The sequence below is a fragment of the Octodon degus genome, unplaced genomic scaffold (genome assembly GCF_000260255.1).
Source record: "Octodon degus isolate 3935 unplaced genomic scaffold, OctDeg1.0 scaffold00050, whole genome shotgun sequence".
Taxonomy (NCBI): domain Eukaryota; kingdom Metazoa; phylum Chordata; class Mammalia; order Rodentia; family Octodontidae; genus Octodon; species Octodon degus.
This window is the reverse complement of record NW_004524626.1, coordinates 549,330-564,595: the sequence shown is the minus strand read 5'-3', so window position 1 is coordinate 564,595 and position 15,266 is coordinate 549,330. Positions and strand designations below refer to the sequence as shown.

At 37.2% G+C, this 15,266-nt stretch overlaps 1 protein-coding gene across 2 annotated transcripts in view; it reads left to right on the top strand.

The window, feature by feature from the left end:
• Window positions 1-6,700, top strand: part of Sdhaf3 (succinate dehydrogenase complex assembly factor 3) — a 96,622-nt gene extending 89,922 nt beyond the window's left edge. For both annotated transcript variants that reach the window (XM_023717017.1, XM_004632611.2), the window contains exon 2: window positions 6,368-6,700. In XM_023717017.1, the coding sequence (XP_023572785.1) occupies window positions 6,368-6,571 (204 nt within the window). In that variant the 3' untranslated portion in view covers window positions 6,572-6,700. The remainder of the gene's footprint in view (window positions 1-6,367) is intronic.
• Window positions 6,701-15,266: the final 8,566 nt, after the last annotated feature.

The following is a 15,266-nucleotide window of genomic DNA, read 5'->3' as shown; positions in this document are numbered from 1 at the left end:
ATTTTGACCATATCTTCCTTTATGTACTTGAATATATTTATAATAGCTACTTTTAAGTCCTTTTCTTCTAATCTTTTTATCTAGCTTACATTTCCTCCTCTTTCTAGTTCTAATAAGTTTGGGTATTTCCTCCCAAACATTGTAAGTGATATGATCCTCTGATGGGTGTTGATTGCTTTTTATTTAACCAAGTAGTTAAGGTGGTAGAACTCAAACTCAAAACTGCTTTTTGATAAGTAGCAGCTGAGATGTCTACTTTTTTAAAAAATGTATTTAGTACAGGATCCACGGGGTCTCACTATGTAGATCAGACTTGTAGTGATCCTCCTGTTTTCAGCCTCCCAAGCACTGGGATTATAGGCATGTGCCACCACACTCAGTCTCAGTGCGCCCCAGGAGCAGGGCACGCAGGGGATCAAACCCTGGCCACTGCGTTCTGCTAAGCGGGAGCTTTAGTCCTCTGAGCTGTCTGGCTGGCCCGTATTAGTTCTTTTAGCCTTCACTAGCAGCGTGACTGTTCTAAGCTGCACAGATAAGGAGTTAGCCAGTAATTTTGGCAGTAATTTTGGGCCTCTCCAGTAGCTCTCTCTCGTGGCCTTTCCCCTTCTCACTTTTCAGTTGTTATAGGACTCTCCAACTGTCCTCTGATTCCTCAGTTGGTGACATAAGAGGTGACATAACATAAAGAAACTGCTGTCATTCTCTACTTCAGCATCAAATGGGATCTTCTTTTACCCCCCCAAAATGAGACTACCCTAACAACTTCCATTGCCCTTTGCAGTCAATTCCTTCCCAGTTTCTGCCCAACTTTGGATGTTCTTTAGTTCTTTTGGATTGTCTTACTCTCTGTTTTGTCCAGAATTTATGTTTTGTTTGATGCTTTTCCATAATTTGTTGTCTATCCATAAGAGGTTTGACCTGTATTATAAATCTTCCACTAGTGGAAGTAGAATACCTTACAATATGCTTTTTAAATAAGAAAATTTGCCACATTAATCATTGTATGTATTAATACATTGTATTGTATTAATCATTAATCATACATCCCTTACCACTGTTCCCTAATACTGTGCTCATCTAGAGCAAATAAAATGTCCCACTAAGCAGTAACACCCCGTTCCACCTCCTCCTAGCCCTCCATAATGTCTATTCGGCTTTTCTGTCTGTGAATTTGCCTTTACTAGATAGTTCAGAAAATGGAATCATGTATGTCCTTTAATGAGACATTTCATTTAACATATTTTCAAAGTTCATTTATGTTATATCATGTATTAGCATTTCATTCTTTATAAAGGATAAGAATATGTCATTGTATATCCAGATTTTATCTGTTGATGGACACTCGGGTTGTTGCTGTATGTTGTGAATAATGCTGCTGTGAACATGGTTGTATAACTCTCTGAGTTTCTACAAAATCTGTTTTACTTTTTTCAGGAAGTGTCAGATTTTCTGCAGTGCCTATCTTGCTTTTACATTTTTACCATCAGTGAATGGGGCTGAAGTTTCTTCACATACTTGCGGTCACTTGTTCCTTTCTGGTATTATAGTAGTCATTCTAATGAGAGTAAATTGGTATCTCATAGTTTTGATATGTCTTTCCCTAATGACAAATGCTGTTAAATGTCTGTGTTCTCTGGAAAAACATGTATTGTAGTCCTTTGCTTGTTTTTAATTAAATTTTCCTTTTGTTGAAAAGTTATAGTTCTTTATGTATTCTGAATACAAATTTCATTAATGTTTGATTCACAGGTGTTTTTTTCTCGTTTTGTGTATCCCTTCACTTTATTGGTATGTGCAAGAGTTTTTAATTTTGATGAAATCCATTTTCTTCTTTTGCTGCTCGGGACTTTGGTATCATCTCTGAGAATCCATGGCTAAGTCAGAAATCATAAACATAGGCCAACCAGATAGCTTAGTGGACTAAAGCACCTGCTTAGGCAGAGTGCAGTGGCCGGGGTTCCATCCCCAGCTTGCCGTGCTGGCCCCACCTGCAGGGCACACCGAGACAGCGATTGCGACTGGGTGTGGTGGCGCATGCCTGTAATTCCATAGCTTGGGAGGCTGAAAACAGGAGAATTACTAGGAGTCTGATCTGTGTAGTGAGACCCTGTAGACTGTGTAGACCCTGTACTAAATACATTTTAAAAAATCATGAACATTTACCCATATTTCTATTTCTAGTGATTTTAAAATTTTATCTCTTTACATTTAGATCTTTGGTCCATTTTCAGTTAGTTTTTGTGTGGCAGAAGATGAGCAGCCAACCCCACTTTTTCTTTTATTAAATGCTAATATAAATGGCATTAAATATTTATTAAAAACATAATATGTGCCAGGAAAGTCTCTAAGCTCTTTGTATATATTAACATATTTAGTTATCACAACACTTTGCAATATGGATTCTTACTGTTCTCAGTTTTAGGTGAGGAAGCTGAGGCTCAGAGTAAAGGAATGTGTCCTGAGAGCAAGAGTTGCGAATGGTAGAATTGGGACTCAAACTCAAGTTGTTTAATGGTGAGCCCACTTAGCTCCTCTGGTACACAGAGAACCCAGTGTGAGAAGATGCACACCACAGCCAGAAAGCAAGCGCCTCAGGGTCCAGCTGGACCTCTGATGTCTGCAGACTGGGGTGTTTCGTTGTTTTGAGCCTATTAATTATAAAGAATAGCGGGTCTCAGTCGGACATACTCATTCATGCATTTAACATACTGTGATCACCTGTATTTCACTTCCCTCCCCCTTTTTTCTACCAGTCTCCTTTTTAATTTCATGTCTTCTCCTTTTAAAACATTTTTCTTTCACATTTCTTATGAAAGAGAAAGCATAGTGACTTCCCTCCCAATTCTGGCTTATTTCATGTAACATAATCTCTAGTTCCATCCCTTTTACTGCAGTTCATATAACTTTGTTATTCATGGTTGAATAATACTCCATTGTATGTATGGACCAAATTTTAGGTGTTCTTCTGTCAGTGGGCTTGTAGACTGTTCTGTAGGTAAGCAGTTGTCAGTTGCACTGGGGTAAACATGGGCATGCAGGCGTCTAGAGTACACTAGACAGTCTTTCCAGGCCAGCCCGAGGAGTGATATAGGTGGATGAAGTGGTAGCACTTGTTTCAGCTTTTGGAGGCCCTTCATTACTGATTTCCATAATGGCAGTGTTCATTCACATCCCTACTGCCAGTGTAGAAGCCCCACTTTCCCGCCCACAGCTGCGCTCCCTCATCAGCATTTGCTGGATTTTGTATTCTTAATGATAATGGCTCTGCTTGGGTGAGATGGAATCTCAGTGTAGTCTTTCTTTGCAGTGCCCTGATGGCAGAGTTGTTGAACACTTTTTCGTACACTTATTGGCCATTTGAGAAATATCTGTTCAATTCATTTGCTCTTTTTTCACTTTTGTTGTGTGTATTTTTTAATTCTTTAATTTATTCTTTGTTAGAAGCAGAGCTACCAAAGACCATTCTCTGGGCTGTCGCTTCACATTCATTCTTTTCGTTATGCAGATACTTTTAAATTTGATATAATTCTATTTGTTGATGCTTTTTTTTTTTTGTGGCAGAACTGGAGATTGAACTGAGGCCCTTGTGCTTGCCAGGGAAGCACTTATTCCACTGAGCCATCTCTCCAGCCCCTATTTGTTGATTTTTGATATTATTTCCTGTACTATTGGCCTCCTATTCAAGAAGTCTTTGTCTGACTTTGAAAGACTTCATTGTTCACCCCCCCCCATGTGTTCTTCTAGGAGTTCACCTAGGTCTTTGATCCGTTTTGAATAAATTTGGTTCAGTGTGAGAGAGATGGCTTTATTTCCTATCTCCTACATACAGCAATCAGATGGCTGTAGTTTCTTTGCCTTTACTCCATTGTTCTGCATATTTATTTTTTGTCTAAGTACCATGCTGTTTTTATCGCTGTACCTTTGTAGTATATTTTGAAGTTGAATATTTGATGTCTGCAGCAGAGCTGCTCAAGATTGCTTGCCTCCTATGTGTCTTATGTGCTTTAGGATAGTTTTTTTTTCTAATTCTGTAAAGAATATTGTTGGGCTGGGAAGACAGCAGTCTAAGCACCTGCCTGTCAAGCACGAGGACCCAAGTTCAATCCCTGGTACTGCATGCCACACCAGTCCCAGAATCTAGGTATGCTGCACCAACCCCGAAACCAGGTATGGTGTCACACACCTATAATCCCAGTGCTAGAGAGACTGAGATAGGATCACTACAAGTGTGAGCTGGGTAGTGAGACCCTGTGCCAAGTAAATAAATGAAAGGTTAAAAATAAAGTGGAATCTGAAGGGTACAGTAGATACTGGGAAAAGAGAATGAATTTATTCAAAAGGAAAGAATTACTGAGTTGAGGAGGTTCCAGGGCCAGCAAGGGATACAGTACTGGGGATCAAATTCAGGTCTTTGCACTTGCCAAGCAGGTGCTTAGACTGCCCAGGTATCTCCCCAGTTCCCAGATTCCACTTTCTCTTTTAGGTTTTTACCCTAAGGAGACAGTATGATGTTTGCACAGGTGGGTTGGATTTATTTCACTTAAGAGTATGTACTCTAGTTGAATCCATTCACCAAGAAAAGACTCAAATTGATATTGTTTTTTTTTTTTTCGGAGCCAGGGATTGAACTCAGGCCCTTGTGCTTGGCAAGCAAGCACTTATTCTACTGAGCCATCTCCCTCAATCCTGTTTTATAACTGTGCCCCTCAATCCTGTTTTATAACTGAATAGCACTCCATCATGTGAAACTACCACATATTCTTTATCCATTCTTCAGTTGATGGGCACCTGGGTTGTTTTCAGGATTTAGCTATGACAAATTGTGCTGCTATAAACATGGTGCACAGATATGGCTGTGGTATGAGGTTTTCAGTTCTTTTGGAAAAATACCCAGGATGAGAATAGCTGGCTTGAATGGGATCTCAAATCCTGTCTTTTTAAAGGAATCTCCATACAGATTTCCATGGTAGTTGTACCAGTCTGCACTCCCACCAGCAGTGGAGAAGGCTTCCTTTGTCCTGACAGGCCCATCAGCATTTGTTATTGGCAGACTTTTTGATGTTAGCCATTCTTTCTAGGATGAGATGGAATCTCAGTGTTGTTTTAATTCACATTTCTTGAATTACCAATGATGTTGAACATTTTAGATTTTTTTAAAAGATTATCTGTGGTATATAGACATTTTGCTCATTTGATGTTACTTCTTTATAATCTATTCTTTCTATAAACTTTAGGGTTAATTTGACCTTTCTCCTCCTGAAGTACAGTTAAATTGTTTCCAGTTTCTTGTTTTAATAAGCATTCTTATCCATGCTCATTTTTCACATGCTTGAAAGCTTTTATTATCTAGTTCTTAATCAAGGACAATTTTGCTTGCAGGCAATACTGCCAATGTTTGGAGACATTTTAAATTATCAAGACTGGGGAGGAGTTTGATGAGAATATCATTTAGTGGTTACAGTCCAGAGATGCTTTAGAACATCCTATGAGACAAGAAAAAACTCATACCCACCCAGAACAAAGAATTATTCGGTTATCCAAAATTCTCAGTTTGCCAAAATTGAGAAACCCTTCTCTGAGATACAAACTTAGGAGTGGAATGTATAAACCTTATGGTATGCTCAGTGTTTTATTATCGTTTAAATGAATTTCTGTAAAGCATAAAAAATAATTACATTACAAGTAGATGTTTGGAATTAAAGTTGAAGCTGCTTTGGTAGTGCTGGTAAAAGAAAGATCATAAATAATTTGGATACCTCAAATCAGGCTGAGCTGAAGCCATTGTTCTGTATTAACAAGTTGCTTTACTTACCTAGGGTATGCATTGGGTCATCTTTAGGAACTGAAATACATTGCAGTTTCTGCTTGGTCAAAGATTAATTTTAGGTTGAGATCTGTTTCAAAAAATGGACATTGTAGAAAATGGTAGTTTATTAAGCTATTAAGCTAAACCTGCAGACTGAAGAAGAGCAGAATTAAACATGAAAAATATGCATGTTTTTCCTGGCAAAGATGGTTGTTAAATATTGAGGGTTTGAAAAGACTTTAAAAATTCCCTTCTCTCTGGTGTGTTTTAAATTTTAATTGAAGATAAGGGAATAGACTTAATGAATTTTGAGACCCATGGTCCTCTTTGAAAATCTGATGAAAGCTATGGCCCTGGAAGTAGGTACTAAAAATAATGTATATTTGAATATTGCTATCTAACTCCTTAACCAAATGGAGAGAATTTAGTGGTATTAAAAAATAGGTGAGTCAAAGCGCAGAATTAGGTGACTCAGTTATAATTCCTGTACTTCTTAAATAATTAGTTAACACAGATCTTCATTTTATATCTGTAACCTTCATTTTTCTTTCTCTTTACTAGGTTTATGCAGCAGCATTAAGGCAACAAGCTAACGAAAACAGACAAAATGCAGCTGGAAAAGCACGTTTTGGCACCGCCCTCTCAGAAGAAAAGCTTAATGACTTCCGTGATGAACAGATTGGACAGTTACAGGAACTGATGCAAGAGGCTACTAAACCCAACAAGCAATTTAGTATTACTGAATCTACAAAACGAAAATTTTAGTAACTGTAGTAGAGTTTTAAAAAGCATGCAAGGGCCTGAAGATACAGCTCTGCAGCACAGCTCCTGCCTGGCAGGTGCAAGGTCCTGAGTTTGATTCCTAGTATCCCCCAAACCAATAAATGGATAAATAAGTAGCATGTAAATTTCATGTAAAATTTAGAAACTGTAACTATCATTGACTTTTAAAATTTTTTATTTCAGCTTTAAAAGTGCCTGAACTTTATTATTTTGGCATTAATAAAGTATGCTTTTATTTTTGGATAGTAAAAATAAAATATTGTTCTTATTCTCTTTAAGATAAAAAAGAATAAAGTAAGTGAATCAAGTAGACAGTTGAAAAACTTGAGGACATTTTGGAATAATAGTACTTGTAGAATGGAATTTAATTTTTAGATTAAATAAGAAAGGCTGTAGAACAGACAAACTTGAATTTTCCCGAGAATATTTTTTGTTTATAAATTTATCTCACTAGTTTTGTTTGTTTCTTGAGACGAGGTCTCGCCATGTCGTTCAGGCTGTCCCTGAATTCACTATATAGCCCAGGCTGACCTCGAACTTGCGGCAGTCTTCCTGCCTCAGCCTCTCAGTGTTGGGATTACAGATGTGCCTCACCACACTGGCTAATATAAATTTTATTTAAATATTATTTTTACTCAAGCATTTGCTTTAGGGCTACTTTTTATCATGGTAAAAATAGATGTGGATTCCAACAAGTTCATGAAATATCCTGTCATTCTGAAACTTTTATCATTTTACTTCAATTATATTTGTTTTTCAATGCTTAAAATTTTTATTTTGACCAATTTTACATGCTTGTGTCTGTAATCTGAGCAACTACATTAAAGACCACAATGTACTATATGATAACCATTATTAAATACCCAAAAAGATTCAGTGCTGTGCTATCATTTATATTATAGATTATGCAAACTATGGTCTTTATGCAGTGTTTTAACAAGTGAACCTTTAAATTATTTTAGTTAATTTGAGAATTTGACTTACTGCCTAATGATTGGGAAGATTAAAGACACGTCTACAACTTTTGTATATGTTTAAGTTGGTTTATGAATTTAAAATCAAATATTTAAAATCTGCAAGTGTCAGATATCATTCTAGGAATGGGATGCTATCGCAGTTGTCAAAGACAAAGCATGTGTGCTATGGAATTCACACTGTAAAGGAGGAACCATGATACATAAATATTATGCATAAGGTCCTACGTACTGTGGGGAAAAATTAAGCGGTGATAGGTTTGTCGCTCCCCAGCTGTGACCTGAGATGCCTTGCGATACCAAGAACTCAGAGACGTTGAAGAATTCACTGCTGCACTTGCTAGATGCCGCACAAATAACTACAAGTAATCCACGCTTTGACTTTTAGATTGCTGCTTTCTTTTAATAATCCATGAGGCTGGACTTTAGTGATGCTGAAGTTAGTAACAAAAAATGAAGGTGGAGGTGTCCGCCAGGATTACACAGCTTGAGAAATTGGATGGAGTCCAACATGTATAGCTTGACGGGACCAGGGCGGTGGCTCAGTAGAATAAGTGCTTCCCTGGCAAGCACAAGGGCCTGAGTTCAATCCCTGGTTCTGCCAAAAAGACAAAAAACCAAAAAACAAAAAAAGAAAACTTTGGGCTAGGGAGATGGCTCAGTGGAATAAGCACTTCCCTGGCAAGTGCAAGGGCATGAGTTCAATTCCCAGTTCTGCAAAAAAAAAACAAAACCCAACAACAACAAACCAATAAAGCTTGAGCGTTGTGCATGCTAGGCAAACACTCGACCACTGAGCTACACCCCCAGCCGAACACTTAAAAGTCTTTAAAAACATACTGACTGGATTGATAAAATTAAGACTTTTACTGTTACGCTTTTGTCTAGATGTACTGTAAAAATACTGAGATGCCAAGAATGTGTAAGCTGAGAAAGGTTGAGAACTGCTGACTTGGGGCGTGTCGGGGAGTAGTCTTTGAGTAGTCTTTAGGTCACACACCATGATTAGTGTCCACTACTGCTTTCATTGTCATCTTTCTCTAGTTTCTGTCATCACTTCAGCCATCTACTCTAGAGCATCACCTCCTTGTCTTTCCCCTCTTTTAATCTCTTCTGCCAAGATAACCAGCCTTTCTCTTGTCAAAGTCAGTGGGCTATCAATCAGTGTAAGAGTGTTATGTTACCTTGAGGTTTGAACATAGCATTATCTGTGTTTCTTGCTTGATAGTGTCCAGGGTTTCATGCTCAGGGTTCTCATCTATTTAACCATTGTTTCAAATATTAGTTATGTTCTTAAATCTAATACAAACTGAAATCTCATTTCTAAATTTCACATATGTTCAAAATTTCTTGTAGCATTTTCAACTCATAAAAGATCAAAGTTTTCTTTCCTCCTCAGTGAATGAACATCTATCTGAGTTAACCAGTTTGAATTCCATAGTTCACCTTAGATTCTTCTGTTCCCCTTTAGGCCTCCTTATTGTTAGCAACATTACATAATTGATGGCAAATGGCTGTAGTTTTCTACCAGTCCTTTTGCAAGATGACTTTACAGTTCCTCCTATGATTCATTTCGCAGCTTTTCAAATTTGGGTTGACTTTGTGAATAGATTTGCTTAAAAGAATGGTGAGGTGGCATTATGCAGAGTTAGGGTCTAGGCTTCTGAGCCCAGCATAGTCCCACTGACACTGTTGGAAACCTGCTCAGCTACTGTGCAGACAAGTTGGCACTGGCCCTGTAGAGTCGCAGGCCCCGTGATGCAGAGTGAATGGCTAGGCTGCAGCTGCCCCACACCAGCCTGCTATGCCCAAGGGCAGGCACCTGCCAGAGATCATTTAAATTTAGATTAGCAAAGACTTTTTAATGACATTGGATGTAATATATAGATATGTTGTAAAATGTTAGATTTCCTTGTGAGTAATGCCTGACTGGTCTCCTACTGAAAAGTGAAACTTCAGTAGAATTTTTTTAAGAAGTGATTTTAGATGCATCCAGGACCTTCAAGTAGCCTAACAAGTGAAGTATTTATAAGGCTAACATTGCTTAGTGCAATTGGTGCAGGCTCTTTTTCCAGAGGGCGAATTTCAGATTTCATTTTGATTGTGCCTAGAAACACTAAAGACAAAATACAAAGCTTGAGCCCTTGGAAGTCAGTATCCTAAGGATGAAGCCCCTTGGGGTAAGGGTGAGTCAACAGCCTGCTGTAGTATTTATGCAGCTTGTAGGTCATCCCAAATGCAAGTCATCTATGTGCTAAAAAAAAAAAACAAAAGTAAATTGGTCCCCAAATAAGTGCCTGGACGATATAAACAAGCATTTGGAAGATAGCAAGGTCACAGTTTTCTTAGCAAAATGGGTGCCTTATGTTTAAATAAACTCCACAAGGAAAGCTAGCACCACAACTAAGGCAGCAAAGGTAGATCACCAGAAAACTCAGATACTGAAATTAGCCCATTCATAATACAAAGGCCATGTGTTAGAATGAGTTGCTTATAATGTCTATGGGAATCAAGGCATTATAAAATTGGCTAGCATAATTGAGAAAGAATGAAGTAAAACTTTTACAAAGGAAGAACAGAATAACTAAAAGCAAACACCCTAAACAGATTCAACAGAAAGTAAGATAGATCCTAAGTAAGCATTAGAGACTAGGGTATAGCACAGAATAAACCCAGAATGCTGCATAGAAAATTAGCTTGAAAGTATGGGTGTGCAAGAAAAGGCAAAAAAAGGTTTAATGTCGACCTAATAGTTTCAAGTGGGTGATGGGATGGAAGCAATATTTAAAGATAGAGCTGTTGAGAATTTTTCAAGTAAAAAATTACAAGATGTGAAATTCTCACTTTGACGTATAAACAGTGAACACTGAGGACAAAGCTTTGTTAAATTAGCCAAACAAGTTCCAAGTAACCTGGCAAAGGGTATCGGGTATCAGAGAGCGAACCAGATCCCTGGCTGGGACTGGCAAGTCCGCTGTTTCCATCTTCTCCACTATACTTCTCAGAAAAATGTGCTGGGAATATGCTGGTAATGGAAAATCCTGCAGTAAGACGAGAGTGTCCAGAACAGCCTGGACTCTATTCCTGTCCCTCCTAGGACAGGATGTCCTTTGTAACAATCCGATTAAATTGCATTGTCAACTTAATTGGCTTTATAGCCACCCAGGGGATTAGTAAAGCACACTTTGGGGTGTGTGTACGTGAGTCATGGAGGCATGACCTTGGGAACCATATCTGGTCTTTGGTCCTTCCCTCTTTTTTTCCACTTAAGTGCCCCGAAATCTTGGTGACAATAAGCTATGTGGCTTTGTTCCATCATGCCCTTCCACCATGATGTTCTTCCCTTGGAATAGCCCAGCATGGTCTGAATCCTCTAACATGATGACTTAATTTAAATCTCTCCTTTCAGTTCTGGGTGTTGGATATCATGTCCTAGCAACAGGAAGGCTTACCAGTACAACCTTCCATTGCAGCTCAACATATAAGGTCACCCGCAGGGTAGAAATCAGGGAGGACCACCTTCCAGGGCCTTCTGCTGCAGTGCAGGTGAGTATGCAGACAGAGTTCCAGCTGCTCTTATCTCTTGCTGCTTATCTATGAGTAGTAAGTGGAGTTCGTGTAATATGTGTGTCAGTGTTTTCTCACCAGACTTGCAGGTACTAAAATTGCTATGGAAGATGCAGTGGATGGAAGTTATAACCATTGCATGGTGAATCTTCCTCACCACTAAAGCTTCAGCTGATTCTCAGCGGTAGTAATGGAAAGTAGGAACTGGTTAAATGACTAATGTGTTCAACGAAAGTTAACTTCCAACTTAAAATTCTGTACCTAATATATATATATATATATATATATATATATATATATATATATATATAGTTTATGTATATAGTTTATATATTGTTTATATACATATATAGTTCATATATATATGTAGTTCAAGAATGATGGTAGAAAGTCTCTGATACCAAAATAGGTTGAATCCTGCAGATTCTGACGAAAGGAAAGTATGTATGACATAGTAGAAGGAGATTTCAAAAAGAATTGACCAGGAAGATTGTAAGTACGGATGAATCTAAAAGACATTTACCATATGGAACAGTGATGTCTTGTGGAATTTAAAAATGAGAGATTTAAAATACCATATGTGGTTGGGATATTCAGTCTGTGACACTGTTGTCAGCCAGAGAAAACAGGTAATAGGTGTAATCTAAATATGTTGGTAGTCATATTGAATATAAGTGGACTGAGTTATTAAAGGCAAATTGTAACCTAGTTTAAAAAATTAAAATAATTATATGCTGTCAAAAAGACCATATCTATGTCATAAAAAAGTGTAAAAGTAAAATGAGTAAAGTTACCAAAAAATGAGAAAGCTGATATTGTATTACTGTGAAAAAAAAGTTAAGCAGTATTCTCTAGGGATAGACAGTCACTTCTCATAATCAAAAATTTGACTTACTAAGAAGGTAATTCTGTATTGGCACTTACCTAGGTTGGGAATAGATTAAGAAGCCTTATATTTTTTGAAATGTAAATGAAGCTAGGCAGAGGTGAAAATGCTTAATAAAATATGGATGAAAACTAAAGTAATATTTATAGTAAATTGATTAAACGTGTCTCGTAGAAACAGAAAATGGCTAAATAGTACAGAAGCATCTGATGGAAGAAAAGGACAAAATTTGCTCAAATAAAATAGATTAGCTTACAGAAGATTAAGAAACCAAAAAGGATTGATAAGAATGAATAATACCTGGCCAAATTAATCTATAGAAGTAAGGCAGGTATATATAATCTGTATTAGGGGAGAAAGCATAATTGGTTCTCTTGTAACATTAGATATGAAAACATATGTCCCATCAGCTAATAATATACAAGAAATGGACAGTTTTTTTGAAATGAAGCTTATCAATGACAAAAAGTTGTACACTAACCTATAGTCAAAATGGATCAAAGATCTAAATATTACAATAGAAACACTAAATTTACTAGAAGACAAAATATGTAGAAATCGCTGGTGTAGGTGTAGTCATGGATTTTATGAACAAACCTAGAGCACAAGGGAAACATTGCAAAGAATCAGAAAAAGGAATCTCACCTTAATTAGAAAGCTTTAGCACAACAAAAGAAATCACCAAGTGAAAAGACAACCAACAGAATGGGAAAAATGAAGCCAGTTGTTTCCTGGAAGGACTTATATGTAGAACACTTCAAGAATTGGGGGAAAAAAAAAAATCATGCGCTCTTAAATTCAAAGACACAATCCAAATATGGCCATCTGAGATTAATACACAATTCTTAGAAAAAGAAACACACATCAAATAAATATATGAAAACATGTTCAATTTGGTCATTTGAGAAATGCGAGTTAAAACAACAGAGATTCCACCTCACCTCAGAAAGAATGGCTACCACCAAGAAATCAGTGGATAACAAATGCTTTAAGTGTTGGGGAAAAGGAACCCTGCTCCACTGTTGGTGGGAGTGTAGACTGGTGGAAATCAGTGCAGAGATTCCATTAGAGGTCCCATTCCACCCAGCTATTCTCTTTCTGAGTATTTTCTCAGAAGATAAAACATCATGTCACACATGTATAGCACCCATGTTTATAGCAAGAAGTAGGGGCTGGGGAGATAGCTCAGTGGACTAAGTGCTTGCTTAGGCAAGCACAGAGACTGAGGTTTGATCTCCAGTACCGCATGATGCACTGGCCCAGGCCAGGCACACTGAGCTGGCTACTGAGTCCTGGCATGGTGGCACACATCTGTAATCCCAGCAGTGGGGAGGCTGAAAACAGGAGGATCACTACAAGTACGAGCTGTGTAGTTGAGACTCTGTACCAAATACATTAAAAAAAAATAAGAAAAATGTAGGATTTTTTTACACAATGGAATACCACTCAACCATAAAGGATAAATTAGAGACTTTCATAGGTAAATGTGTACAACTTGAGGCCATATTCAAAAGAGAATAAATACCCTATGTTTAAACCTTGTATTGTCTCACTAGTGTGAGAAACTGAATGGGTAGATGTGATCTAAAATGTGCAACAGATATTGTGGACTTGGAAGAAACTTCAAAAGAAAAGACAAACTGATGGAATAAAAGGGAAGAGCAGAGAAAGAAAAATTATATTTATACAAGAGATAGTTAAGACAATTGTATATCTGGTTTCTCTTAATTCACTTAAAAGGCTTGTGCTAGTATTGTTGGAACAAGACATTGTGCCTATATCTTCTACTCTGGATAACTACTAGGAAGACAGTATGCAATGTATTAATTATTTAACTCTGCCACTAACTTGTCTTGAGACTGTTTTATTGTTTTTTGTTTTTTTTTTCTTTTTTAAAAAGAATAGTTCTATAGTCAGGGAAGAAATTGAGTTGACAACACTTACAGAAAAAATTCAAAGTTTAAGGAATTTACTTGAGGGACAATTGCAAATACTTAAGAAATATCAAATTTAAAGAAGTCTTCCCAGAGAATACAAAAAAGATAGAAACTCATTAATTCATTTTATTTTCTTTGTTTATTTACTTATTTTGGAAGAACCGGGGATTGAATTGAGGCCCTTGTGCTTGCTAGGAAAGTGCTTATTCTCCTGAGCCATTTCCCCGGCCTCCCATTAATTCATTTTGTGAAACCAGAAAATATCTGAGAGCAAATGAATTTGAGAAATATTTCTGGCCCTTTTCACTAAGAAGCATACATGCAGAACACTTTATTGGGAATGAGCAAGACAGAGTCAGCAAGCGATAAAGCAGCCCACTTTGGTTGAGTTTATGCCAGGAATCCAGTTTTCTTCCCCTTAGAAAATCAACTAGTACCATCCACTATATAATCAAAGAATATTTAACCATCATTGCAAGAGATGGAGAGAGCATTTGCTAAACATTAAACATTTATTCACTCTAGAAACCCTGTTAAACTAGGTATAAGAACAGTTCTGTCTAATTAGAGGGTTTCTACCAAACATCTGCAGCAAACATGAATCACTGAATGCTTTCTCTTTGACACTGAAAAAAAAGGTAAGCGTGTCTCATCGTGTCTCATCAAAACTCATAGTCTCAGATAATATGATGGCATAGGTAGGAAATCTGTACAATTTAGAATGAGTAAGAATATACTTGCTAGATGCAAATATTGCCATACAGATATCAATGACACTTTTGTAGAATGGCAACACATAGCATGACCATTTTAGAAGTATTTTGTCAATGAGTATTAAATACTTTACCGAAAGATGCTCCAAGTCGTCAGGAGGAAATTAGAAGAATTTACTTCAAAGTGCTAAGGAAGGCCTTGAGGCATGCTCAAGTATTTTTTTTTCTTCAAAATTTTATTGATAAACAGATAGCAATGAGACCGTTTCAAATCAAATCGGAAGTACAGTTTCAACAAATAACACACTGCATGTATTCTTCCTACTGGTTAATTGCTGTACAAGATGTGGACTTGAGATCCCATTTACAAACACCATTAGAACAAATCATTCTATTCATTTAGAGAATGCAACTATATATCTATCCTAAGAACTTTCAATACACAGATACAAAATGGACATTCATCGGTATACCCCATTTTTTCTAAGTTCCATTATTGAATATTATAGGTGTGTAAACTCAGCAAAATATTCTAAAAGAGTCCAGTAGCCCATAATAGCATTGGGTCTTCTGTTTAACTGGCAATGTCAGAAATTATTG